The sequence below is a fragment of the Galeopterus variegatus genome, unplaced genomic scaffold, assembly GCF_000696425.1.
Source record: "Galeopterus variegatus unplaced genomic scaffold, G_variegatus-3.0.2 Scaffold1817, whole genome shotgun sequence".
Lineage (NCBI taxonomy): Eukaryota > Metazoa > Chordata > Mammalia > Dermoptera > Cynocephalidae > Galeopterus > Galeopterus variegatus.
In genome coordinates, this window is record NW_007727928.1 from 301,016 (window position 1) to 328,029 (window position 27,014).

General features: G+C 44.6%; 2 protein-coding genes across 5 annotated transcripts; one reads left to right on the plus strand and one right to left on the minus strand.

Moving 5' to 3' along the window:
* Positions 1-5,223: 5,223 nt before the first annotated feature.
* On the minus strand, positions 5,224-14,219 carry HIF1AN (hypoxia inducible factor 1, alpha subunit inhibitor). 2 transcript variants are annotated; one of them, XM_008579124.1, is made up of 8 exons: positions 13,996-14,219; positions 13,491-13,741; positions 10,222-10,370; positions 8,165-8,310; positions 7,189-7,295; positions 6,714-6,777; positions 6,368-6,478; positions 5,224-5,531 (listed from the first exon to the last, which is right to left on the minus strand). In XM_008579124.1, the coding sequence occupies exons 1-8, from the start codon at positions 14,170-14,172 to the stop codon at positions 5,487-5,489; spliced, it is 1,050 nt and encodes a 349-aa protein (XP_008577346.1). In that variant the 5' UTR covers positions 14,173-14,219; the 3' UTR covers positions 5,224-5,486. The 2 variants fall into 2 exon arrangements, with proteins under 2 accessions (XP_008577346.1, XP_008577347.1); XM_008579125.1 differs by having other exon boundaries at positions 5,397-5,531; positions 13,962-14,044.
* Positions 14,220-19,958: 5,739 nt separating this feature from the next.
* NDUFB8 (NADH dehydrogenase (ubiquinone) 1 beta subcomplex, 8, 19kDa) lies at positions 19,959-25,194 on the plus strand. Of its 3 annotated transcripts, none has more exons than XM_008579126.1 (5): positions 19,959-20,113; positions 20,508-20,634; positions 22,020-22,119; positions 22,549-22,704; positions 25,000-25,194. In XM_008579126.1, the coding sequence occupies exons 1-5, from the start codon at positions 20,029-20,031 to the stop codon at positions 25,090-25,092; spliced, it is 561 nt and encodes a 186-aa protein (XP_008577348.1). In that variant the 5' UTR covers positions 19,959-20,028; the 3' UTR covers positions 25,093-25,194. The 3 variants fall into 3 exon arrangements, with proteins under 3 accessions (XP_008577348.1, XP_008577349.1, XP_008577350.1); XM_008579127.1 differs by having other exon boundaries at positions 19,965-20,022; XM_008579128.1 differs by lacking the exon at positions 25,000-25,194 and adding an exon at positions 24,787-24,993 and having other exon boundaries at positions 20,029-20,113; positions 22,549-22,703.
* Positions 25,195-27,014: the final 1,820 nt, after the last annotated feature.

A 27,014-nucleotide genomic window follows, 5' to 3' on the forward strand; every position in this document is an offset into this window, starting at 1 on the left:
TCTGGGTATAAGCTGACTACTGGGTCCCTTTCTCCTGTTCCCCCAGCACCCAGGGCACTTCTCATCTAAGACCTTCACTCCTGACATCTGACTTCTCCATATGCGGTTTCCCTTCCAGAAACCAGTGGAATGCAGAAGTCAGCCAAAGGTGGTGACACAAAGCCAAAGACACCTGTGAGAAATCAGATGTTCACAAAAAGCTCATTATCACTGACGTGCTGGACCCTAAGGCACACAGACACATTTAGATGGAAACACAAAGTTCAGTCCTTCCACCCTGGTTCACCAGGCCTGGCCCACCCAGGCCTGGCCCCATTCTTGCATAGTCTCCTGATCACCTCCCCCACCCCCCAGCTGGTTCTCTACCTCTCTCTAGGTGTCCTCCCCTAACCCACGTCTGGAGGCCTCACAGAACACAGGCACCTGGGCCTTTAGGCGGCCAGTTTTTGAAGCTTTGTGCCCCCCAGAAAAGCTCCAAAAGTGCCCAGCAAGGCTCCATTCAGGATCCCATGACCTAGGAGGATTAAACAGAGCTGGCTGAACAAGCAGAAAGGGCCACCAGAGTGAGACCAGAGGGACCAGGATACAGAATTGACAAAGGAATGGAAAGAGTACAGAGGGGAGACAGAACAAATGGACTAACCACAGGTAAATAAACAGAGCTATCAAAGGTCAGAAAAGGAAAGTGAATCTAAGATGAATAGGAATGACTCCAGGGGGAGGGATCTTAGAGACAGGCTGTCCAAACACTTGCAGCCACGGAGCTTCTGAGGGAAGGGCAACTGTTTAGAAAGAAGGGCCTTGGTGAAGGGGCCAGTGGAGAGACTGGGCAGGAGGAAGCTGACTAGGAGAAATTAGAGGGAGCTAAACTGCCTTTATTGCAGGCAGTTTGACAGGACACCAGAAAAGCAGATAGGGACTGGAGGACAAGCAGCTGGAGGTCCCAAAGTGGAGTAGGACACGTGCTGAAAGGCCAGAGCCTCTTGAACCCCCTGAGCTATTTCCAGGTATACCCACCATCCACCCCATCTGGGTAAAACTGGTCACTGAGGGTCATTCCCTGCAGCTCCTGCTAAATTCTACACCCAGATTTTGAAGGGTGGAAGACCCAGAGGTAGGGAACTTACCAAAAGGAGAGCCCCATCCTTGCAAAATTCACATTCTGAAAGAGACAGAGGACCACCAACGCCCCCACCCCTGATCCTTGAGGGAGCCTCTGATCTAAGGAATCCACTACAAAGAGGAATGAATGCCAACTGGTGCAAATTAATAGTCTTTGGTTTGAAGGGACAGAGGAGGGATGAGGTGAGGTGACTCAGAGAAAAGGGAAGATTCTGGGCCGGCCTGGTGGCGCACTGCTACAGTGCGCCACTTGGGAGCGTGGCGGCGCTCCTGCCGAGGGTTCGGATCCCACATACAGACCGGCCGCTCACTGGCTGAGCGAGGTGTGGGCGCAACACCGAGGGTTGCAATCCCATTGCCGGTCCCGGTCCGGTACGGGTGCGACACTGAGGGTTGCGATCCATTGCCGGTCACGAAAAAAGACAAAAAGGAAAAAAAAAAAAAAAAAAAGAAAAGGGAAGACCCAAGTTGGGATTCTCCACATCTTCAGACTCAACCTATTAGGTGACCTCATCACTGGCTCACACATCTGGACCAGGGGGCCTCAGTGCCCTCCACATGGCCACAGCTGCACTGATGTGGGGGGAAATCAATATCGCTGGGAGGCCCAGAGTGATGAGTCCCTCCCTGAGGAGCCTAGAGTCTTGGAGGAGCCTAGAGGTAAAGCTTTGCTCTCTTCCTCCTCTCTCAACAGTCCCTAATCTCGTACACACAGGGTACACAACATACATGGATGGCTTCGTAACCTCTCAGTGTTTCATGTGGCTTCCTCTCCAACTAAGTAGAAGAGCCTGGGTTTGATAAAGAACAGGTTTTCTTCATACCCTGCAGTGTTGGAATGTTAACAAATACTTGTCACAGGTGGGGTATGGGGAGCTATTACAAAAAGATTTTCCACAAACAGCAAACACATGTCAAAAATATTCCACTCCATTGTTATTCTTTGCCCTACAGATTGTATTTGATGGCCATCCATCTCTATCTTTGTTGGCTCATGCCCAAAGATGTCTGTTCCTCCATCTCAGGCTGGGGATTGGGCGCCTAGTCTTTGTTAAGAAATACAAGCTCCACCCACTTGTGAGAATACTGAAAAAGTATGGGGGGACAGAGGGAGAGTGTCTCCCCACACTGGGTTGGCCCACTGATAAGGATCCTTCCCTTCTCTGTCTCCTAACAGATTCAGATTAATGATCACTCATTCCTAATTGTCAAATTTCTTTTCCTTCATCCTGTGTCTAATCACCAGTGACAGAAACCATTACGCAAATGAGAGCAGACGACTTCCCCCAACTGTTCGCGTTGGTAAAAACCTTGTAATTTAGAGCTCTGATTTGTAGGGGAAGCTGGTCTCCCCCAGGCATCCTGGGCATCTGCTCAACTGATGCCCAGAACAGCCCCTCCTCCATCCCAGAAATCCAACCCCCCAACAAATATTTGACTTCACAAGACAGTAATTTTCTTTGTACCTGCTGGTGTAAAAACAGGAGCTGGCAATGTGGCTGACCTGATCTGCTATCTTTCTCAGTGTGATCTGACAGGCCCAAATCCCCACCTTCCCTTGATGTGTCTGCCTCCCATGCTGCTGGCTAGGATGGGGTAAGCAAATATAGCAGAAACATGTCCTCTGTTGCAAGCAGAATTTGAGCCTAAACAGCACTAACCTAGGTAAGTGAAGGGAAGACCTTCTATCTCTTCCCTGGGGGAAGAAGCAGCAGCAGAACATGAATCAAGACTCTTAGTAATCACCTAGAACTGGCGCTTCAATTCTACAGATGTATAAGCATGCTGAGTAGAGTTATGCGACTTATTCAAGAACACACAAGTAACGCAATTAGATCTAGAAGTCAGTTCCCCCATATCTTCTTCCCAGCACTCTTAACTCATAATCTGGTTTACAGGAAGATTTCCCAAGGTGTGTTTAGCTGGAGCCTGGAAGAGCTTTCACCTTGAACTGCATCTTCTGCACCATCTTGGGCTGAGCCTGCCTACAGACATTGCCCAGGGGGATGGAATGTGAGGAGAGGGCCTGTGATACAAGAAAGGGAGTTAAGGTAGGAGAATCAACAGTCTGGTAGGCAGGAAGGAGCAGGGAGTTTGCAGCCAAACAGCACTAGGTTAGAATTCTGACTGCCACTAATCACTTTAATCTCTGTGAGCCCATTTCTTCATCTGTAAAGTGAGAATACCTACCTTGCAGGATAGCGAGGAACAAAGATAAAAGCACTAGGCACATATGAGGTGTCTAGAAATCAGGGGTCACTACTATATTGCCTAAGGATCAGGACCATTCCTATGAAGGTTCCAAAGTTAGCTTTCTCCCTCCCCACCTTGGCCACCTTAGGTCAGACCTGTGTTGGCACAGTACCCAGTGAGGACCAGTTGAATGGCACACACCTCCCTGCTCACATCACCCACATCTTTAAGGGCTGAGCCAGGAAGGCAGCAGACCTACTAAGGAGAATGGAAATAATGTGCTATTTTTCCAAGTGTGACTGTGGCCAAGTTTATCTTCCATCTGCCTTGTTTTCTTTGTTGTGCTCCTCTTTCCCGAAAGAGTTGGAGGGATGGAGATCACTGCAACCACATTTCCCAGCATTGACTATATTTGAAAGAGCTACACTTGAAAGGGTACCTTGTCGTCACACCCACAATGCATCAGAGAACCCCAGAATGAGGTACTAAAAATAAACACCCCTCCCCAAAATATACACACAGATGTGCACACACATACACACACATCCTCTCAGTCTATCAGTGCACTGTAAACTGAGCTTACGGGGTGAGAGCCACAGCTCAGACACTGGAAGTAAACCTTTGGGAAAAAGGAAAAACATGACAAAACCAGACACTTCCCAACTCCTCTTTCCTTCCAGAGAGAAGGGGATAGAGTTGGGAGTGGAGGTGAGTAGACACACGGCCACCACACTGCCCAGCTCCAGGGGCCCCACTCTGACTGGATGTGAATGATGGCCCTTGGAGCTGCGCGATGTACAGCTGCCCAGCTGTAAATTGCAGCCCTGAGAGGGTTCCATTGAGTAACAACTAACAGAAAAGGAAATCCTACTTCCATGTTCTACCAGTTGCCCTGACTACTGAGGATGTTGTGGAACATTACAGTGGGATCTGGCAGAGGCGCTGGCTTTAAGAGGCAAGGCTACATTTTTGCCCTTGCCCTGAGGTGGATGACAGGTAGCGAAGTTAGCTGCCTAAGCTTGACCCCATTTCATCTACTCAGCCAGGAAGCTCAGCAGGAGTAGAGGATGTAGCCTGGGCAGAGAGGGTCATAGGACCTGGAGGCTCTAGCCAGTCAGCCACAGGCAGGCTGCAGTGAGACCTGACCAATATATGATGGCTAAAATCCAAGTTCAAAAGCTTTAGGCTAGGTCAGGTAGCACTTTCTGGGGGCTTGCACTGTACTGTCCCACTGGACAAGGTAAGCAGTGGAGAACCTCTGTAAGCAGGGAGGCTGGCTAGTGTGAACACACACACACACACACACACACAGGCTTGCACCCCTAGAACCTACAGAACTGACAGCTAGGAGAACTCCCTTCGTATCCAGTACAGGGGCAAGAGCTGGTGCTGAAAGAGAGAAGCTGTGTGTGTCTCCAGTTTGGGATTTATGTACAATCCTTGGTTCTTATGTCCCAAAGTCCTTTCTATGTATGGCTTGAGCTTGTAGGTCCCAGCTGAAACCCTATTTAATCCTCTCTCACAGGAAGGCTATCTAGGCTCTCAAAGGCAAGGCTCCCTCTCATTCTCCCCATTGGAGTCCCAGTAGCCACTGCCACCCAGCCAAGAGCTTGACTATGCAAAAACTAGGAGACAGACAGACCTAATGGTCAGATTAGCTTTGGCCCTGCAGCCCAGATGCAGTGGGAGGTCCAAGAGCATCTCCTCTCTCTCAGGCTGAGGCACTGAGGTTGTAGGAGATAGGGCTGAGAGCCAGAAGTGACATCCGAACCCAGAAGGAGGGAACGAGAAACATACATACATGTGTGTGCAGGCACACGCGCGCGCACACACACACACACACACACACACGCACATCCTGAGGTTGACAGACTAACACACACAGACATGACAACCAGAAGCTGGGACTCCACACACTGAATGCAGGACCTTAGAGGGGCAGAGAGGGAAGGTGCTGGGGCACAAGAGGCAAGGGTAAGAAGTCCCTCCAAATGGGAGTGGAGTGCCAACTGCCCTGCCTCGCCCCAAACACCTGCCTCCAGGGCCATGGCAAGAGTCCAGTCCATTAAGTGCAGCGTGCAATACTAGCGCTTGGAGTCTCCTGTCCTCATCAATGAAGCGGTGTGGACGGGATAGCAGTCACCTGGCAGTAGGCCTTGACCCCTGGCAGGCTAGTTGTATCGGCCCTTGATCATTGTGTTCAACAAGGGCCCCACCTGTAAAGAGACATGAGGAGCCAATCAGAACTGCCTGTCCCCTAGCCTTGGAGTTGGATGGGATGTATCTGGAGACAATTCAATGTCCAGCCAAGGACAGGGACAAAGCTTTCATTCAATCTTGTGAAGCCTCTAATCAGCTCTCTCCCTGAAGATCAGTCCAGTATTCTGGGGCATGGCCCTCTCCTCAGGGTCCTTCTTCTATTACCTTTCCTAACACAATACCCTGTTATTTTACTGGAAGTAGCACCAAACTGTTAATCCCCAAACACCCCAGAATGTTTCTGCATGTTTCTCCAATGTGCCTTAATAATGTTAATTGCCTCTATATCCTCAACAAATGGTCACCTGCCAATTGAGACTGGTGCCATCCCCCCACCCCACAGGTATCTGTGGATGCTGAGGCTACCCACAGAAAGGAGACAAGAGCATTACAAATACAAACCTTCCCTGTTTCCCCATGGGCCACTGGCACACCTGCATGGGAAGCAAGTCTCAACACTACCTAGAGCAGCCATGGCACAGCTGGGAGAGTGCAAGGAGATGCTTTACTGCTTGCTACCCATTCCAGGAGAATCCCCTCAGGGGTCCCCAGCTGGCACACAAGCCCTGTGGGGAACATTACTACTAGCATGGAACAGATTATAATTGATCCTCCAGTCAAGCCCAGCTCTCACCAGAAAACAAGAATTTTCTAAACATACCCATAACCTCTACGGAGAGGACACCAGATACCGAGACAGAGGAGCTACAGAGAATGTCACACCAATCCTGACTTTCCCTGGTCAACCCACCCAACTGAGCCACAGAAGCGCCACCTTGGGGCAGTCACATACCTCTTGTGGATTCCCCAAGGCCTCTCCAAGCATCTTCTCAATGTTTCTCATTATGGCCACTTTCTGGTGAGCTTTGAGAGGATATTCAATTCTCTTAGGGGTGGGAGCCCCCTACAAAGGAAGCAGCAGCTCAGGAAATGCCTTTCACAGCAGGCTTCAATGTTATCCCATTACTCCTAGTAGCATCCTCCCTTCTAAGAAACCCGATTTAATCCTATCCCTCTTCGTTTCCCCAATGACCTGGGAGTCACTTCCTCCCCACTCCTGTCCAAAACCATATATTACACCTACCTCACGCCAGCCCCAGTTCCATCTGAGGAAAAAAACGTATATCAACCATATTCACCTTATACCAGAAGTTCACAGTGATGGTAATCCCCCCATTTAGTAATGACTCTATGTGATGCCACCTGCAAGAAAACAAACAGGCTCCAGTTTACCACTGATACTTTTGAGAGGAAGAAATGGAAAACCTGGTAGAAACCAGTTAAAGGAAATAATGAAGACAATATCTTCATACTCATCTATAAAACACACACTGGGGCTAGAGGCAGTGGTGTTGAGTCTCTAAATACTAAAGAGCTAAGAACAGTTTCTTTAGCCACAAGCTGCTCAGATCTGTTTGGACTCGGGGAACTGTCATCCTGTCCTAGAGATAGGGTCATCGTTTCCCCATGTTCAGTAGGCTCACATCTGGATATGCCAACATTGTAGACCAAAAAGGAACAATTCTGCCCCAACTCACAAGGGACACAATAAGGCTTTCCAGAGAATGGGAAAGAAAACTCCCAAGAAGCCTCCAGCCCTAGCCACCTCCTCACCAGTACATTGGGATATAAAGGACATCACCAGGGCCAACCACCGTTTCGTAACCAACCACGTTTTGGAAATTGGGGAACCTCTCGTAGTCAGGATTGTCAAAGTCCACCTAAGAGGTACAAGAGAAAGAAAAAAAAAAAATCAGTCAATCACCAAATCTTTACCAGTAACTACCACATGCCAGTTTGGTTCTTAAAAATAAAGACATGCCTTCAGGAAAAAAAAGAAAAAGAAGTCTTTAGAATTTATATCCAGCAGAAGATAAAATGCACATGAAATTGTCTCTCTCAGAGAATGATGTAAGAAAGTCCCTGCTTAAATGTTAAGTGATAAAGAATCCTTGGCTTCAGTGCTCCTGAGGTCAGAAGATCTACTCCACGGCCTAAGGATATAAGAAATTAGGACTTATCCTTCAACCAAACTTTCAGAAACTTTCTCCCCAAAACTTATTCTAACCAGCAAACTAGCTACATGAAGTAGCTAGACAGCTTTCTCAAGAAAGGAGAGAATGTCTCTGCCTGGCCACAAAGTCAAACATATACCTCACTTAGATCCAGGAAATCCATTAAGTGATATATCTCAATTTTATTCACCCTTCTTCATATCAAAAAGAAACAGCATCCACAACAAAAGAAAACAATAATTAAATCCACTGGAAACATACACATTTTGTTCCATAAACTTGTGGGCCAATGAAAGAGTAATCATAGTCCACCAGCAAAATGATGGAGTCTCCTCCCCAGAATTAGCTCTACAGGGCTGTTTATATTTACAAACATCTGGGGACCACCACAGGAGCCTGAGATATGTGAGCTACACTGTGAAATTATCCTCTGGTTTTGTCTGTAAAGCAAGACCAGCCTGTAATCCAAACATAGCATACCACCAAAGGGAAGCAGAAAGACTTTCCAGCCTTTGATCCTAAAGGCATTCCCAGAATGTAGATTTCTACACCCTACTCAGAACACACAAGCTCACCTGGCTCTGTCTGTCACATGGGTGATGGACAGGGTATGGGTAGAGGCACTCAAATTGATCCGGAGGGAACAAGATGCATCGTTTGTAGCCTTTTATCTGAGCAAAGAAGTTCTGCTGCTCATCATAGTGAGCAGGTGTCACATTTCCTGAAGGAAGACAGACATTTTTTTTTAAGCAGAGTAGTGGCTCTTTGCACAGGCTGGAACAGGGCCCAGTGCTGGAGAGAAACTTGACTGCCCTCTCAGCTAAGGGTTCCAAATCAAAATTTCAGACAGAATCAGGAAAACTGCAACTACAATTCTCAGCAAATTAGGTGTTACACTTTCATTGATAATAAGTCTAGCAAACATCACTGGTTAAGGGTCCATCTTCAGCTAGCAAAGAAGACTTTCCTAAATGATGGCTGCTGCCCTTATTAGAAGTAAGAGCACATCAAATACTCACAAGTCTAGCAGAGTAATATACTGTGTATACTTGTACTCTTCTTAACTATGGCAGGAATTCAAGGGAAGCAGAACAGTTAGAAATGATGGAAATGACTGGAATCAACATGCATACATAATCCACTTTGAGAAGTGAACCCAGTCATTTTAAGTTGTATGAACATGTACTGCTTTGGGTAGCTCTTTTGGAGCTCAAAAATTCTCAACCTTTGCTCCCACTTCAACACACCTGTGGATGCAACACTTCTTAGAGCGACACTGGAGCATGCTGGTGATTTTCATCAGAGGAAAGCATATCACATTACCTAAAAGAGTGCTGTATAATTCAAATAAGGCACGTTACTTAAAACACCACCTTGAATTAGTGCATATATATGCCCTAGAGTATATATGTTCCATCTACTCCTTTATAACCGGGGCCACATCTGTTGTTTGTCTTTTGTACAATCTTTGAGTTGAACACACAACTCTTCAGGGCCTGGAGTTTAGAAAACATTCCCCCGTTCTGCCTGTGTATGCTAAGACAACTGCCTTCTTAAGTGCTGAGAGTCCATGCGTATCCTCAAAGGAGAGGTGCTCTCTTATCTCTACCTGAGGGATTCACTTCCCTGCATCCTACCACAGGAAAGGAAGACTACAGAAAAAGTCAGAGTCAAGTAAACCAGAACTGACCCCTTCCTGGCAGATCAACCAAGAGTTAGTTTCAAAAGGGCAGGTAAGTGTCAATTCATAAGATGCACTGCTGGAAACCTTTATTTAATACTGGCAGAAAAGGATCGAAATCTGAAGAAAGAGATCTGAAAGGAAAGAAATCTGAAAGGAGATGAGACCTAAGAGCCTAGTGGTGAATAACAACGAACAGTTACTCTGCTTCCTTGTTCAACCCAGTTTATTCACCTCCTACTAAGTATCTACTATGGGCCTGGCACTGAGCTAGTACAGGAAATAAAAATAAGAATGAGACAATGACTCTGCCCCATAAGTAGATCTCCTTCTCTTGATTGGAGTTTAAAGTCTTCTTTTATTCAAAAGAAGAAAACACAAAAGAACACATTCACATATTTGTTTGCATATAAAATTCTCTAGCAGGGAACACAAGCAACTAATAACGTAGTATTCTCCAAGGAGGAAACTGGGATGGGGTAGAAGAGAGATTTATCACTACATGCCTACTCAGACCTTTAGAATTTGAGTCCCATGAATGTATTATCTATTTAAAAGATAACGTTGAATTTACATTGGAAAAATAAGTTTCCCCTTTTATTTGGCTAAAAATCTTCTGAATGTGGACAGATCCCATACAGCACCAGTATTTCAGAGAAGTCCCTAATATCTCAGTATATGCACTTACACAGCATCTGAAGGGAAAAGGGAACTTTCTTTTTAGAGTGCATAAAACTAGCTTAAAGACTTAATATACATTATCTCATTTACTCTTCATAGCTATTTTACATGTCATTATTATGTTCCTTTTTATTATGTTCCTTTTACAGATGAGGACGCTGAGGCTTAAGAAAGTTAAATGACTTAGTCATGGAGCTAGTAAGTGGTGGAGACAGGATTAGAAAGGTTTATATGACTCCAAGCCATGCTGCTTTCTGAAAGATTTCTTACCTTCCATGCCGATGAGCAGGAGGTTAGAAGTCAGCTGCCCCCAGCCACGCTTTCCCTGCTGCTTATTAATCCAGTTCCAGTTAAAACCCAAGAAGTCCATGACGATCTTTCTGCCCACGGTGTCGTTGAGTGTTTGCTGCAGATACAACCTATGTTCCCCAAGAAGAAAATCCCCTTAGTGCATCCACACACAGTCCCTGGCATAGCCTCCCACACCTGGAAATATAAACCCAAATCCATACCAGCATCTCCCACAGAGAACAGCTGTAGTCATGCAAATGTTAACCAACATGAATTTTCACAAAACTGAATTCTTACCTATCTTTCTTTGAGCTCTGTTCAACACCAAACGTTTTACTTTAAAGAAGTGATTCTTGGGCCGGCCCGGTGGCGCACTAGATAGTGCGCCGCTTGGGAAGCGCGGCGGCGCTCCCATCCGAGGGTTCGGATCCCATATACAGAAGTGATTCTTAACCTTTTCTGGGTCACAGAATACATCGTTTAAGAATCCAAAGAAGGTTCCCCATAAAAATGCACAAACACATAGAACTTTCTTACAGTTTCATAGATTCCTGGAAGCCTATCGATGGATCTTAGAATGATGAATCAGCCTTGCTCCAGAGATTCTCAGGGCCTAAGATTCCTCTTTTGGCCCTTGACAACCACTGTGGCAGGTCATATTACTGTTCACAAGTTGGTTCCCTCCCAGTGGGAGTGTTATTTTCCATTCCCCCTGGAAGCCAGGCTTGCTTATTTAACTTGCTTTGGCTAATAAAATGTCCATAGACGTGAACTGTGTTACCTCCAAGTGTAATTTTAAGAACCAGTCCATACTATCACACCTCATTTCCTCTGCTACAGCAACTGCAAAGTTCCAGATAGTAGCTGCTGGGGCAACCTGAGTCCCAATGTGAACAAGATAATATGACCTGTGATGGACATGTAGTATGTGTGAGAAATAAACTTTTGTTGTTTCAGGCCACTGAGCTCTGGCTTGAAGACTAGCTTACCTTAACTGATCCAGCCACCTTTCTGCTGCAGCCTTCTATAGATGAAGAAGGCATCTCAAGTACAGACCTCAGGATCCTAACATATCTGAGGAATGTCAGAAGTTACTTAAAGGAGGACTGGCTCGTGGCTCACTTAGGAGAGTACGGTGCTGATAATACCAAGGTCACGGGTTCGGATCCTATATAGGGATGGCCGGTTAGCTCACTGGGTGAGCGTGGTGCTGACAATACCAAGTCAAGGGTTAAGATCCCCTTAGGTCATCTTTTTAAAAAAAAAAAAAAGAAGTTACTTAAAGGATATGAAAACCCAGACACACTTGATCAAGCCTAACAAGAGACACTAATAAGGGGCCAAACCTGAAGAAAAAAGACAGAAGCAGCTCTTGCCCTGGTCCTGAGAAAGTTACTTCAAAAGGTTCAAAGGCATCTTTCTGCCTAGAATCATATTCGGTAAGGCAACATTAACCAAAAATCTTGATAAGTTGAAAACACTGCCTACCTTTTTGGGGACATGGAACCCTCAAGACTCTAACGCAACCACTGGACTCTCCCAAGAGATTATAATATACATATTCACACAAAAATTTTGCAAGCATCTTTGAAAGACTCAGCAATACTCCCCAAACATGAATCTAAACAATATTCCTATTACACCTGAACAGTAAATGCTCAAAATAGCTCAAAGAAGATCCTAATACCTTTCACCCCATAATGGCAACAACCTGAACAACTGTACAGTGGACTTGGATGGTGCTAAAGTCAGCTGATAGGGCAAAACTTATACATAGTAAAAAAATTTCCTTGAAAACCCTTTAATCACCCATAAAGTACAGATTACACTCATAGCTCATACTTAGTGAGGCAAAATGCTCTCACTACAGGAAGCAAGAAACTTTGAGTGACTAAGGAAACAGAAGATTCGCACATCTTATCTTAAGCTCATTCTGGGATATATGTTCATTTGGTGAAATTTCCCATTCCACCAGCACCATTCAAAAGAATCTCTCTCTCACCACTGGGGGGCGGGGGGGGGGTGCGAATGTGTACGTGCAAGCTATGCTGAATTTGAGGAAGTTAACACATGAGATGACTCAACTGAACCAGCCTTTGTAAGACATAAAGGACGGATCAATCACAGTTCATATCTTAGAAACCCTTTTGGTCAAAGTCCCATCATTATGACAATTGTTAAGTGTCAAGAAGAAAAAAAGATAGTGCATATCTATTCACTTAGTCACATACTGCTGACAGGAAGTCAGGAAGAGAACTGAAGCAGGAGACTAGAGAGAAGCCCAGGACTGGGCACCAAATGTGAGATGGTCATTCACCATGAAGTACTCAGTGAAAGCAACTTTTTAAAAGAGTCAGCACCACTCCCCAAACATGAATCTAAACAATATACTTATTACACCTGAACAGTAAATGCTCAAAATAGGTATAGTGTAGGACCTACATAAAAGGCTGCCCTCATAATTAGGGATAAAGCAAAGAGGAAGAATCACTCTCCCATGTGTATTTCTTGTGTGTGCTATTACTGGCATAACATGGAATATCAACACCCCCTCCACCTCCCCACCTAACCTGGTCTTCCTTAGAGGCTCGTGATATCCTTTACCCCCAAATCACAACAAACTATACAACTTTTCATCTTGAACTGTCCCCACCCAGCATAATAATTTAGGACAAAGGCTACAAACTGGCAATTTCAGGGCTAAATCCATTTGTTTGGCCTCCCGCAGCTTTTTAAAAAATCTGAATTAGCTGCCCACATTTGAAAGCCAAAAGGTTTTAAATTTAAATCCTGATTTCACGCTTCTCTTGAAAAATCAAAATATCTGACAACCCTGGACCACTCCCAGATGGAAACAAGCAGAGTCAAGTAATGACTTCTCACTCTGAACAGGGCATTTGTGCTCGGCTTCATCATAGCTTTCACCTAGACAGTTTCACTCGTTTCATTCACCTGTCTGACCCTTCTAGCGAACCGAGACTCTCACTTTATGAAGAAGATGAGAAACTAGAGTTCACAGTCCAAGCGTAATCCTTCCCTCATCCCTCAAGCTACAGAACTAGCTGTCTGCAGCCCTAAGAACCACTAAGACTAACTCAAACCCCATACAGGCTGGAAGAACAGACTACTAATTCAGCAGAAATCCAGAGATGGAAAATACCAACCTCTACTCATCCAACTCCCCTACACCTTCAAACAAGTACAGGAAAGGAAGACGGATGCCATAAAATCAAGATCTCAAAACTTACCTTTCTTCCCCTCCTCGCTGCTGTATATCCTGCAGTTTCTCAACAAACTCATGAAATTTCATTTCCTCCCTGTTGGATCTCGGCTTAAAGTTCTGGAAATTAGCCATCTTCTTCTCATCATAGTACAAGAACTTGTGGGTGCTAGCACTGTATACAGAGAAGTCTCCGTTGCCAATATTCTCTTGCAGGTATTCAAGGTCCCACTTCAGGGCAGGATATACAAGATTTGTGTCGGTCAGCACCACAGGTTCCTAAGCGAAAACACCAGGTGCAAAAAACACAAAATAATCCCAGGGAGCTGGTGGGTTCTCCTCCCATGATTCCAACTACTTCCCAACTTCAGAATAATTTCTCCGTTAACCGGCACGAACCCCTCAAACCCCATTTCTCCTCGCCACCCTCTCCATTTCCCCTTCGGCTCTTGTCCACAGCCCAGCCAGTCCCCCACCTCTTTCACCATTCGCCTCTGACCTCTCCTCCCACTTTGGCGCGGCCCCGCCCCCACCTCATTCTCGATGAGCTCCTCCGCCCGGGGGTCGCTCTGACTCAGACGCGGGATAGGCCGGGTCGGGAAGCTATAACTGCGCAGTTGGGATTCATCCCAGGCGGGGCCGGGGGCTTCAGCCTCTCCCTGGGGCTCTTCTGAGCCCGAGGCCGCAGCCTCCGCCACTGCCGCCGCCATCTCCGCCGCTAGGGACGGCCCCACCGGAACCGGAAACTCCTCCTATTCCGGACAAAAACCACCCCGGGAAGCATAGAGATGAGCTGCGAGAGAGAGTGATCCAGAGACATCAAGAACGCGGAAGCGAGGCCTGGGGTCTCCTCCTAGTGGTGACCTACAGCTCTACAGCCTAGGCTCCACTCCTGAAGAACTGGGGCTAGACCCTAGTGCCACTGAATAGGATGATCACCTGGTAAATCAATCCACAAAATATTGCTGCCTCAGTGTGCCCAGGTCTGCACAAGAGGCAAACAGGTTTAGTCAGGCGTTAAACTTTACACTCATGGCTTGGGAGACAATCAAATTCTTGACTCGCTAAGGAAATCAGAAGTAAAAGCAATTATCACATTGATAGATGTTGAGCAAAGACTGCTCTGAAGGCATAGGCAAAGATATATGGCAAGTTGAACTCTTAAAATCAAGAGTGGTTTTTGTTTGTTTAGCATCATTTGATTTTTCTGCCTGTATCATCTCTCCTATTGAATATATTTTTGCCATGAGACTACTGTGGCCAACCGTGAACATCCCACATTTTCCAACAATACATATTGGTTATAAAAAGCCATATCAATTACCTCTATTACTTACTTAGTTCTTATGGCTGGCTGTGGGAGGCTGAATTCTAAGATGGATCCTAAGATTTGCATCTCGTGGTGTACACACCCTGTGTAACTCTTTCCCCTTAAATGAAAGCAAGATTTGGGAATACAACAGGGTATCACTCCAGTAATTAGGTTACATTATATGGCAAAGATGTATGTTTTCTTTTGGCAGCTGGCCAGTACAGGGATCCAAACCCTTGACCTAATTAGGGTCTTAACTGATTAGGGTTTCTAATCAGTTAATTTTGAGTTAACCAAAAGGGAGCTTTATCCTGGGTGGGCCTAACTTTATCACTCTAGCCTTTTAAATCTGAGTCTAGAGGTCAGAGACAGAGGCCTGAGATTTTGAAGCCACAGCACATGCTGTTCTATTTGCCTTGATGGAGGAAACTGCCATGTGGCAGGGAGTGGCAGTTGGGGTCTAGGACCTAAGAAAGGCTCCTGGTTGACAGCCAGCAAGTAAGGGGGGACCTTAATCCTGCCAGTGCAAGTAACTGAATTCTTCCAACAACGACTGAGCTTCAAAAAGGACACAGAGCCTCAAATGAAATAGTGTACCTAGCCAACAACTTGATTCCAGCCTGGTGAGACCCTGAGGACTCAGCTAACTGGTACCTGTACTCATGCAAAATGTGAGATAATAAATTGGTGGTGTTTTGTTAAATTTATGGTAATTTGGTATGCAGCAATAGGAACTAATATGCTGGTTTAACTCTGTAAGTATGTTATATGGTAACTGTGCTACATCAAACTAATAACAGGGTTACCTGTATGGAAGGGTTTGGGGCCGGAGGTGGCAATTGAGGCTTTAGTTTTAGCTGCAATGTTTGAATTTTTACAAAAATATTTTAATTTATAACACTGGGAATTAAAAATAAATTAGACCAAGAAGATTCAAAAATCAGGAATGAAAGAAGGGACATTACCACTGACTTTACAAAATAAAGAGGCATATAAGGTGTAGTAGATTGAATTATGTCCCACCAAAACTCACTGAAGCTTGAATTGTCTTCCAAGTGTTATGTACTAGAAACTTAGTCCCCACTGTGACTGTTAAGAGGATGGGAAATCCTATTTTGGTAAATGAAAGATGGAGCCTTAAAGAGGTGATTGGATTGTAGGACCGTGAAGTAGTGGATGGATTAAAAATGGTGGTCAGGGGTGTGGTTCTGAGGGCTTTAAAAGAAGAGGAGAGTCTGTCTTTCTCTCTCTCCCTGTTCTCTCCACTTCCACCATTTTGCAATGTGAGACCCCTGGGTCGCTGTTACCACCACCAGATGGACTTTGGACTTCCAAGCCTCAAAAACTGTAAGCAATAAATGTAGTTTTTCTTTATAAATCAACCAGTTTCAGGTACTTTGTTATAAGCAATGGAAACAGACTAATACATAAGGGAATACTGTGAAGAATTATATGCCAAAAAATTAGAGAACTTAGATGAAAGAGAAATTCCTTGAAAGGCACAAACTATTATAAATGATTCTTTTCTATAATAAAAGAAATAGAAAATGTGAATAGACCTATAACAAGAGATTGAGGGCCGGCCGGGTGGCGCACTCAGTAGAGTGCGGTGCTTGGGAGTGCGGCGGCGCTCCCGCCGAGGGTTCGGATCCCATATAAAGACCGGTCCGCTCACTGGTTGAGCGCGGTGTGGGCGTGACACCGAGGGTTGCGATCCCATTACCAGTCACGAAAAAAGACAATAAGGAAAAAAAACCAAAAAAAAAAAAAAAAAAACCAAGAGATTGAATTAGAAATCAAAACACTCTACAAAGAAAAGCCCAGGACCAGATGGATTCACTGATGAATCCTACCAAATATTTAAAAAAGAATTAACACCAATCCTTCATTAAACTCTTCCAAATAAAAATAAGAAGAGGAGGGAACACTTCCCAACTCATTCTATGAAGCCAGCATTTCCCTGATATCAAAATGAGAAAAAGACATCACAGGAAAATAAAACTATACATCAATATCCATTATAACTATAGATGCAAAAATCCTCAATGAAATACTAGCAAACCAAATTCAGCACCATATAAAATTATTACATACCATGACCAAGTGAGATTTATCCCAGGAATGCAATGTTAATTCACTATCTGAAAATCGATCAATGTAATACACCATATTAATAGAAGAAAAAATTACGTGACAATCTCAATAGACACAAAAAACTTTTGACAAACTCCAAAATCCTTTCATAATAAAAATAGGGCCCCAAAGGACATCATTAAGAAAATGAAAAGACAATCCACAGAATGGGAAAAAATATTTATGAATAATGTATCTAAGGAAACTATCTAGAATATATAAAAAACTCTCACACGCAACAATAAAAGACAACTCAATTAAAAAATGGACAAAAAACTTGAATAGACATTTCTCCAAAGAAGGTATACCATGGTCAATAATAAAAAGATGCTCAACATCAATTCGTCATCAGGATAATGCAAATGAAAGCCATGATGAGATACCATTCACACCCACTGGAATGGCTATAATAAAAAGACAGACGATAACTAGTGTTGGCAAGGATGTGGAGAAACTGGAACCCTCATACACTGCTGGTGAGAATGTAAAAGCGTGCAGCTGCATTGAAAACAGTTTGGCAGTTCTTCAGAAAGTTAAACACAGAATTATCCTATGACCCAGCAATTCTACTCATAGCTATATACCCAAGAGAATTGAAAACACACATCCACACAAAAACTTGTAAAGAAGGTTCATCGCAGCATTATTCATAATAGCCAAAAAGTGGTAACAACCTATGTCCATTAACTGATAAATGTATAAATAAAATGTTGTGTATCCATATAATGAATATTATTCAGCCATAAAAAGGAATAAAGTACTGATACATGGTACAACACAGACAAATCTTGAAAACATTATGCTAAGTGAAAGAAGATGGACACAAAAGACCACATATTGTATGATTCCATTTATATAACATACCCCGAATAGGGAAATCCATAGTAACAGAAAGTAGATTAGTGCTTACCAGAGGGTGGGAGTAGGGGGAATGTTCTAATGGGTATGGGGTTTCTTTTGGGAATGATGAAAATGTTTTAGAATTAGATAGTGGTGTCTTAGTCAGTTTTGTGTTGCTATTAGGGAATGCTACAGACTGGATAATTTATAAAGAAAAGAAATTTATTTCTTATACTTCTGGAGACTGAGAAGTCCAAGGTCGAGGAGCCTGCATTTGGCAAGGGCCTTCTTGCTGTGTCATCCCATGGCAGAAGGGGGAAGGACAAAAGAGGGCATGGAAGAGTAAGAAAGACATGAAACCGAACTCATAACAAACCCACTCTCGAGATGACTAACCCACTCCCTTGATAATGACATTAATCCACCTTGTATTAGGCCCCACCTCCCAAATCTGTTGCATTGGGGATTAAGTTTCTGACATATAAACTTTGGGTGACACATTCAAATCATAGCAAGTGGTGATGGTTGCACAGCTTTGTAAATATACGAAAAACCACTTTATTGTACACTTGAAAAGGGTGAATTTTACGCTATAAGAATGAACTCTTAATTAAAATCAGTGAGTAAATTAGACCAACTCTGTTTTTTGACCCAAATTAGATCAGGGCCTGCTATTGGTTGAATGCAGATGTTGTCCAATTATTCTGAAAACCAACTAGTGGTGCTCACAAAAGGTCAAGTTGCTGTGAAGCAGTCCTTCCCCAAATTTTACCGTACAGTATTTATCTGTTTTTATTGCTCTGATATGTACAAAGGTACTTTTTTTTTTTTTTAATTTTTTTTTTCCTTTTTTCGTGTCCGGCAACGGATCGCAACCCTCGGTGCTGCGCCCGCACCTCGCTCAGCCAGTGAGCAGGAACCGGTCTGTATGTGGATCCGAACCCTTGCCGGGAGCGCCGCCGCGCTCCCAAGTGGCGCACTGTAGCAGTGCGTCACCCGGCCGGCCTACAAAGGTACTTTAAAAAGTTCATGGAAAGAGTTGTATTATCTTTCAGTTCTGTTTTTCAACTAACTTTTTGAAGTACCCTCATATATATATATATATATATATATATATATATATATATATATATATATATATATATATATATATATATATATATATATATATATATATATATATATATATATATATATATATATATATATATATATTTTTTTTTTTTTTTTTTTTTTTTCCTAAAAAATGTCCGGTAAGGGGATCTTAACCCTTGACTTGGTGTTGTCAGCACCACGCTCAGCCAGTGAGCAAACCGGCCATCCCTATATGGGATCCAAATCCGGGGCCTCGGTGTTATCAGCACCACACTCTCCCGAGTGAGCCACAGACCAGCCCTGAAGTACCCTCATATTTGAGAATGTCTATAATAGAGGATTCTGCTCCAAAACAGTGAGCACCCTCAAAGTCACTGGAAATATGTGCAGATTTATTATGTGTAAATTATCCAAATCCCACTCTTCTAAATAAAGTGAAAACATATTTATATACAAACATAATAATGTCTCCCATTTTTCTGTTGAGTTAGAGTTAGTTAATTGTGGGCAGGTTTTAGTACTTTTATCCAAGTCCTAGCAAATTTGAGGCTTTAGGCTGTCTCCGGAGAGCTGCCTTTGGTGATAAGGTTTAGTTTTACATTTGTTGGGTTAAGGCGACTGGGACATGAAGATATAAACAGGGACTGAAACTGAGGAACCAATTCGGAACCGATTTGTGTGTTGCATGGAGCGTCTAAATGATGGAGATCAACCAGTTTGGGCAACAGAACAAGAAAAGACAAGGCCAAGGGCTGAATATGAAGAATAATCACGTATTGGGTGAAGGAAGGAGGAAGGGCCAGCGGAGGAGAGGAAAAGGCGAGCCAGCCAGACAAGGAGAGAATAAGACAGGCCCACTTCACTCGTACTGCTCCCGGGGGAGGAGGGTCAAAGTGTCCACCTGAGACGCTCAGATTCCGAGTCTCCATGATCCCTGGATGGGTCCAAGCCAGCTGAGGGAGAAGAGAAGAGCCCTGCCCAGTTTTCTCTCCTTCCCGCTATCCCTCCCATTCTCTGCCCACCCGCTCCTTTTCCTTCTGGCTTCCCAGGTGCGTTTGTAAACCCCGCCCCTGTGGAATCCTTAGGACGTTCCTTCACTGCCGGCTTCCCCCGCCGCGTTGGGCCCGCCTCCGCCGCTGTGACAGGCCTTTGCGCATGTGCGGGGTGAAACCTGAAGAAGGTGAAGATGGCGGCGGCCAGGGCGGGGGTCCTGGGAGTCCGGTGGCTGCGGAGGGCAGCCGGGAACGTGGTACCTTTGGGTGCACGGACAGGTCCGCGAGAACGGGCAAGGCCTCAGTGTGGGACGGGGATGCCTGAGGTTTGCTGTGTCGGGAGGGGGAATCGTGGATTCCGCGGCGGCTGTGTCCGGGCGGGGGGCGGGGGGAGTAGGGTTGATACATCCAGAAAAGGGAGCGGAGGGTCGCGCTGGTCCCATGAAGTGCCGGGCATCGGCCTCCGCAGCCGCCGCAGCTTGAAGCGGGAGAAGGCGTCGCTTCTGACCTGCCCTCTTTTGCGCCCCAGCCTCCCATATTACCAAGGACATGCTCCCGGGGCCCTAGGAGGGTCGCGCTGGTCCCATGAAGTGCCGGGCATCGGCCTCCGCAGCCGCCGCAGCTTGAAGCGGGAGAAGGCGTCGCTTCTGACCTGCCCTCTTTTGCGCCCCAGCCTCCCATATTACCAAGGACATGCTCCCGGGGCCCTATCCCAGGACCCCAGAAGAACGGGCCGCCGCCGCCAAGAAGTATAATATGCGTGTGGAAGATTACGAGCCTTACCCGGATGATGGCATGGGGTGAGATACAGAGGGTCTGCTCGCACCAGGTGGGAGAAGGCCAGCTGGGTTAGGTGGCTGGATTCTGACCCTTCCTGCAGAACCTTCTCGTGACCCCTCAGAGTCAATGGTGTGGGTGCTTTTCGAGGTGGAGGGAGGTGGGAGGGGGTGGGTGAGCAGCTGCAGCTGAGAAGACTTCAATTTTCTCCTTGGCTTAGGCTGTTTCCTCAAATGAGGAAGCCGAGGTTTTAATGGCTCCCTCGAGGACCCCCGAATAGCAGGAACCTTCCTTGGCTCTGTCCAGAGCGCAGGGTTTCATTTTGATTGAGCATCTGCTGGGCTCAGGTGCTGTTATTCAGCCACGTGAACAGGCTGGAGCTCGACTGCTGTTATGAGAACCTTCTTTGTAGATAGAGTACCGTATATTTGTGTATTTCTCTTTTAAAAAACATTTTTGCTGTTAGAACTATGAAAATTGTAGCAACCCTTCGGCAAATTAAACAGCCAATCCCCGGCTGGCCGATTAGCTCAGTTGGTTAGTCCGCAGACTAATAACACCAAGGTCACGGGTTTGGATCCCCGTACCGGCCAGCCGCCACAAAATAAATAAATAAAAAATAAACAGCCAACCCCCTTACTCGGGTTGATGTGATTCCCCCCACACCCCCAGATCTACATAACATCCGTATGGTTAATATCTGAAATGATTACCATCGCCCTCATTTCCTGTCCTAGCATCACTCTTTCAGTCTTGGTTTTAGCAGCTCCTATTCTTGTTTTCCAGTCATTTTCTGTGACACGTCTAGTTGTCATCATTTCTTATATTCTTTTATTGTGTTGTGGACAAGAGCAGCTTGGTCAAAATCTCTGTAAGGTGAACCTGGATTTGTTGGGGGAAACCCAGCTTAGCAAAAGTCCCAAGACATGTTTGAGACATGGAAATAAGTGCCAGCTTGGTGGCTGAGGAACACAGTTACTATGAAAAGAATGCTTTCTAATCTGTACCCTTTTTGTTTTTATTCCAGTTAGTTGGGTGATTTTCGATTCAGACCCTAAACATCAGTTTCATTTTCTATCTAATGAGTATATTAGAGTAATTGATTGCTAAATTTCCTTTTAGCTCTAATATTATAGTATTGCTTTACTTTTTTTTATTTTTTGTTGAAAGTAAGGAAAGCTTATGTACGTTATAACGTTTCAGAGTTTGACATGAACTTGTAAGTGTAATTTGGACTTCTGTAGTTCTATGCTTAGTGACTAGAACTTGAGAACTTGATTTGTCAGTGCCTCCATCCTTAGGCGAAATAGTTATCTCTGTTACTTGCTTTCTCATCTCTGAGATGAGGCCACTCTGAATTGTCTGAGGCTGCTCACAGTCCCTCCCAGAAGTTCTTGCTGTCTCTCAGGTATGGCGACTACCCGAAGCTCCCTGACCGCTCACAGCAGGAGAGGGATCCATGGTATGCCTGGGACCACCAAGAGCTGAGGTTGAACTGGGGTGAACCGGTGAGAGAATCATATCCCATTTGACCTTCCTTCCTTCTCCCTGTATCTTCCTGGGGTTTGTTTCTTTAGCCCAAGTGGCACTTCTCTGTCCAAGTAAAACTTAGGTTTTCTGCTCAAGGAAGCAAGGTCCAGTGATTTGAGATCTGAGGTTGCATGTGTGGCATGTACAATAGGACTTCTGGGAGTAATCAAAACTTTGTACTGTGAAAGTTGTGCACTTCCACGGTTGAGCTCCCTCTGTCTCAGCAGAACCTAGACAGGCCAGCTTTTAGTCCTGTGGGCTGGTGTGTGTCAGATCTGGCTCTCAGAATATTGACCCAGGGCAGTAGAATACTTCTGTCAAGCCTTGTATCAGGCTCTGATCACTTTGGACTGCCTGCCTTTTGCAGGAGGAACAGTATGTAACAATTATCTGCCTTTTTGCCTCAGATACACTGGAACCTAGACATGTATATCAGGAACCGTGTGGACACGTCCCCCAGTCCTGTTTCTTGGAATATCATGTTTAAGCACCTCTTTGGCTTTGTGGCCTTCATGATGTTCATGTTCTGGCTTGGGGAGAATTACCCTGCCTACCAGCCTGTGGTGAGTATCTGGGAAGTGCTCCCTTAAGCACATTTACTTGGTTGGCCCCATTTCCTGAGGAAGTGAAGTGTCTGGAGTAGGGATGCAGCCAATATGAAGGTTGCCTTCCTGGAGCCTGGGGAGATGGAAGTTAGGAGGGCCTTACCCATTGGCCTGGCACAAGTACCAGAGCACTGATCCACTGCTACTTCTGGGACCAGTCTTTGTGAGAAGGTACTTTAGGACTAGGTGAGGAAACAATATGGAAGCCAGCTAGTTTCCAGAGTTGCCATTTGGGGATTGTATTTACCAGTTATATTTCAGTGAGTGATCTTTCAAGATAGAGTCAAGGAGTCTAGATTTGAAATCTTATCCTTTGTTGGGCATGTAAAGGGCACTATGGAAGCCAGCTAGTTTCCAGAGTTGCCATTTGGGGATTGTATTTACCAGTTATATTTCAGTGAGTGATCTTTAAAGATAGAGTCAAGGAGTCTAGATTTGAAATCTTATCCTTTGTTGGGCATGTAAAGGGCACTTCCTGTAGGGAGGGGACTGGAAGCAATTGTTTACTACAAGCATAAACATTTATATTTTGGAGACTGTAAAGGACATTGAATATATACTCTCTATACTCTCTAGCTTTAAGTATAATTTAATTAAGAAGAAAATGTAGGTAAACAATATGATAGGCAACGTTTGAGCAGATATGGGAGTTTGGCACAGTTTGAATGTATATATGGTGTATAGTGAATGTCTGTGCTGAGGTATGAGCTGCTGTCAAGGAGAAGGGTTATGCTAGATGTTAAAAAAATAGGATGTGGGTGATGGGGAGAAGTTAGAAAACATTTGAGGCAAGTGGAAACAAAAAACAAGGATGCATTAGCTGGAGTGGAATAGGCACATAGGCCATAAAATAGTTCCTAGACAACCAGATATATTGGTTTCCTGGAGAGGTGCTAAAAATTCAGATTCTCAGAGATCCTAATTCACTAGTTCTACAGTAGAGTTCTAGAATCAATACTTTGAAAAAGCTGTCAGGGGGCCGGCCCGTGGCTCACTCGGTAGAGTGCGGTGCTGATAACACCAAGGCCCCGGGTTCGGATCCCATATAGGGATGGCCGGTTACCAGATATATTGGTTTCCTGGAGAGGTGCTAAAAATTCAGATTCTCAGAGATCCTAATTCACTAGTTCTACAGTAGAGTTCTAGAATCAATACTTTGAAAAAGCTGTCAGGTAATTCTGATGTGCCTGTAGATTTGGAAATCACTGTTAAAAAATTTTGTGAGGTGAGTTTATCAGTTAGGTCAGCACTTTCTGTTGAATAGCAAAGGTATTTGGACTTGATGGTGTAGTAATGCATTAACTTAACAAATGATTATGGAGCACTTACTGGGTATCAGGTGCAAACTGTGCTAGGGGTTGGGGATACGGTGATGACTTGGGGAACCATTTTGAGTTTTTGCACAGAAGGGTGACATAATGAAGGCTGAGTTCTTAGGAAGACTAATCTGTGAGTAGTCTATACGATGGATTGGAAGGAGAGGAACTGAAAGCAGGGAGGCTGCTGTGTTTGCAGTTGGCTGCCCAGTGCTACCTCTGCAGAGATAATCAATGTTCTGAAGGTAGCCGGTATATCTGTGTGCACTGACACGAGCCTTCCTACCAAGCCCCAGGGGCAGTATGCTGGAAAGTGCACTTAGGGCTGGTGTGAGCACTAACTTCACTTCAGGAGAGCAAGAAGCACAGTGTGGCTCTTCCATTTTTCAGTTCTGTAAGCATATCACCCTTTTCTCCTCCCTTTGAGCTGTGTTCTCTGACAGCTGTTTGTTGGTAAAGCCAGTAGCCCCTAAAGCACGTCCCAGCCGTGTCTCCTCTGTGCTTCCCCCCACTGCTGCTCCTGCACGCCTCATTTGCTAGGCCACTTTAGTGGTGGAACCATTAGAGGCTGAGTGACTTAAAGGAGATTGAGTCTGTCTCGACCCCAAGAGAGAGAGTGGAATGGATGGATGCATCGTCTCATTTAGAAAGCTTTGAGTTTGACTCTCTCCCTCTCTTCCCCTTCTCTCTGGCCCCCCTCTCTCTCCCTCTGCTCCGTGCCCCCGTGTAGGCACCACTACTTCTCCTACAGTTTAGGCTTTCTATCTGCCTTGGGCTGAGCGGGAAGAGGAGTACAGTTCCTGTTGTTGTAGCACAGCTGGGTCTGACCAGAGGCTACTGTGTACCCATTTACTCACATGATTGTTAACTCTGAGTGGGGTATAGCTAGGTATTGGTTGGATGTATATTCTTGCTGATCTGTGTTTTTTTTCCTTAGGGGCCAAAGCAGTATCCTTATAATAATCTGTACCTGGAACGAGGCGGCGATCCCACTAAAGAACCTGAGCCGGTGGTTCACTATGAGATCTGAGGAGGCTTCGTGGGCTTTTTTGCCCTCTAACTAGGACTCCCTCATTCCTAGAGATTTAACCTTAATGTAATCCCTAATAAAATTTAGTGCTATAATATCTGTGCTTCGTTTCCCAGGAATAGTCACTGCCATGAGGAATCTCATCCTTTTCTTTCTTTTTTTTTTTTTTATGCCTACTATCTGCCCTCCTCCCCATTTTCTTCCTCTGAAATTGGAAGGATAGGGTAGTAGGGTGGCTGGGTTAAGCATAAGATGTTAATTTGTTAATTTCAGTGGGACTGTGAAGGTTGTTGAGGGTTCCAGTTGCACAGGAGGTGGTAAGGGTAGCTCCTTTTCTCATTCACAGGGTAAAGGAAGAAGGACTTTCCAAGTTGGGACAAGATTTACTTCCCATAAAAAACCTTTTTAATAATAGTGGTTAGTTAAAAAAATATTATACTCTAACATGTTTCAAGTACGTTATAGGATAGATGTTCTGGGGCTGGCTTAAGGCTGTGACTGCCTCTGATCTTATTTCTGTTGTAAGAATATGTATTCCTTCCAAAACAACTTCTGAATCACGGCTTCTTAATAAGCTGTCATTACCTATATTTATGAATTAGAGGATAGTTCATTGAGTTATTACCGAATCTACTCATAGCTTTCATTACTTTAATGATTCATCCAAGCCTCCTATATTAGCCTTAGAAAAAAGGAAAAACATGTTTTTGAGAGACTATCTCAGTACATCTGTTTTTAAGTGAACCAACCCATGTTCTTTGTGTCCCTTGGGGACATTTTCTTAAATTACAATCATAGTGCCTGAAAACCTGTCCCATTAAAAAAAAGCACACAGTCAATGGAACCTGTAGAAGCAAGTTCATTCAAGTTACGTAGGGTCCTTTAGTGGTTGTCCAGGCAGTGAAAGACCTTTGTGAGATCAGGGAGGGGGCTTCTACTGAAGTGCCACTCTTTGAAGGTCCCCACTGGCTTTTTACCTGTCTTCATCCTTTGTCCTCTATAGCATCTGGTAATCATTTATTTAACAAACATCTGTGTTTGCTAATATATATCAGACAGTGATAGGCCCTGGGGATATAAAATTAAGCAAGACAAAATAATTGCCTTCAAGTAGTTACCTAGAAAAGGAGACTGGCATATTTATAAAGCAAGGTGAAAAGAATTCTTAAGAGATGTGTGAGCTGAGAAAAGTGCACTTTTTATTTTATTTAATCATGTCCTCTGGTTCAGAATTTTTTTGGAGCACTCCCTCAGTAACACTTCTGCCTCATTCCCTAATTCTGGGTGTTGCCTGAGCTTCAGTTTTCAACACTTTACTTTTCCTCAGGTCTCATCCACCGTTGTGCTAAGAAGTTCAAGAAATTCTTGTTGAGTGCTCAGAAGGGAGAATGAGTGGGCCAGGCACAGATAATGCCCTAAATTGTCTTCTGACTATAAAACTCCCAAGTCCATGTGAAAAGGAATTCTAGAGTTATGTCACAATGAGTTGGGCCCCATCATAAGATACCAGCTCCTCATCTTTGTCAGTATATCAGGCAGGAATACAAGGGAATTCATGCATTAAGTGGAAGTTTTGAATCAGCTTTGGTCTTAGATCTTCAGCTGCCTACACAATGTTGTTAGGTGGAAGTGCCATAGTTCCCTCAACAGAAAAAATAAATACCATCTCTTCACATCCCTCTCCTCACCCCTTCAAGTTCTCCAGCTCTGTTAGTAGCACCACTGTTTTTCTAGCCTCCCATGCTCTGAAGCCATAATAATCTTGAAGTCCTTACCTTTATCAGTCACAAGATCCTGTGGGGCTCTCCTTTACAATCATCAGTGTTGTATTAATTCAGGCTGTTAATCTGGTACCTGTATTGTCCTGTTAGTCTCCTAATTTGAATCCATGCCTTCAGCTATACTCTCCCTAAGGGGTTCTA

Excerpts from the sequence above, each read along its gene's own strand:
- NDUFB8 (XM_008579126.1), top strand. The coding sequence starts at position 20,029 with ATGGCGGCGGCCAGGGCGGGGGTCCTGGGAGTCCGGTGGCTGCGGAGG. Across the intron at positions 20,635-22,019 it reads TACCCGGATGATGGCATGGG|GTATGGCGACTACCCGAAGC; the intron begins GTGAGATACAGA and ends GCTGTCTCTCAG. Across the intron at positions 22,120-22,548 it reads GGTTGAACTGGGGTGAACCG|ATACACTGGAACCTAGACAT; the intron begins GTGAGAGAATCA and ends TTTTTGCCTCAG.
- HIF1AN (XM_008579124.1), bottom strand. The coding sequence starts at position 14,172 with ATGGCGGCGGCAGTGGCGGAGGCTGCGGCCTCGGGCTCAGAAGAGCCC. Across the intron at positions 10,371-13,490 it reads CAGCGAGGAGGGGAAGAAAG|GTTGTATCTGCAGCAAACAC; the intron begins GTAAGTTTTGAG and ends TGGGGAACATAG. Across the intron at positions 7,296-8,164 it reads CATGTGACAGACAGAGCCAG|GTGGACTTTGACAATCCTGA; the intron begins GTGAGCTTGTGT and ends TGTACCTCTTAG.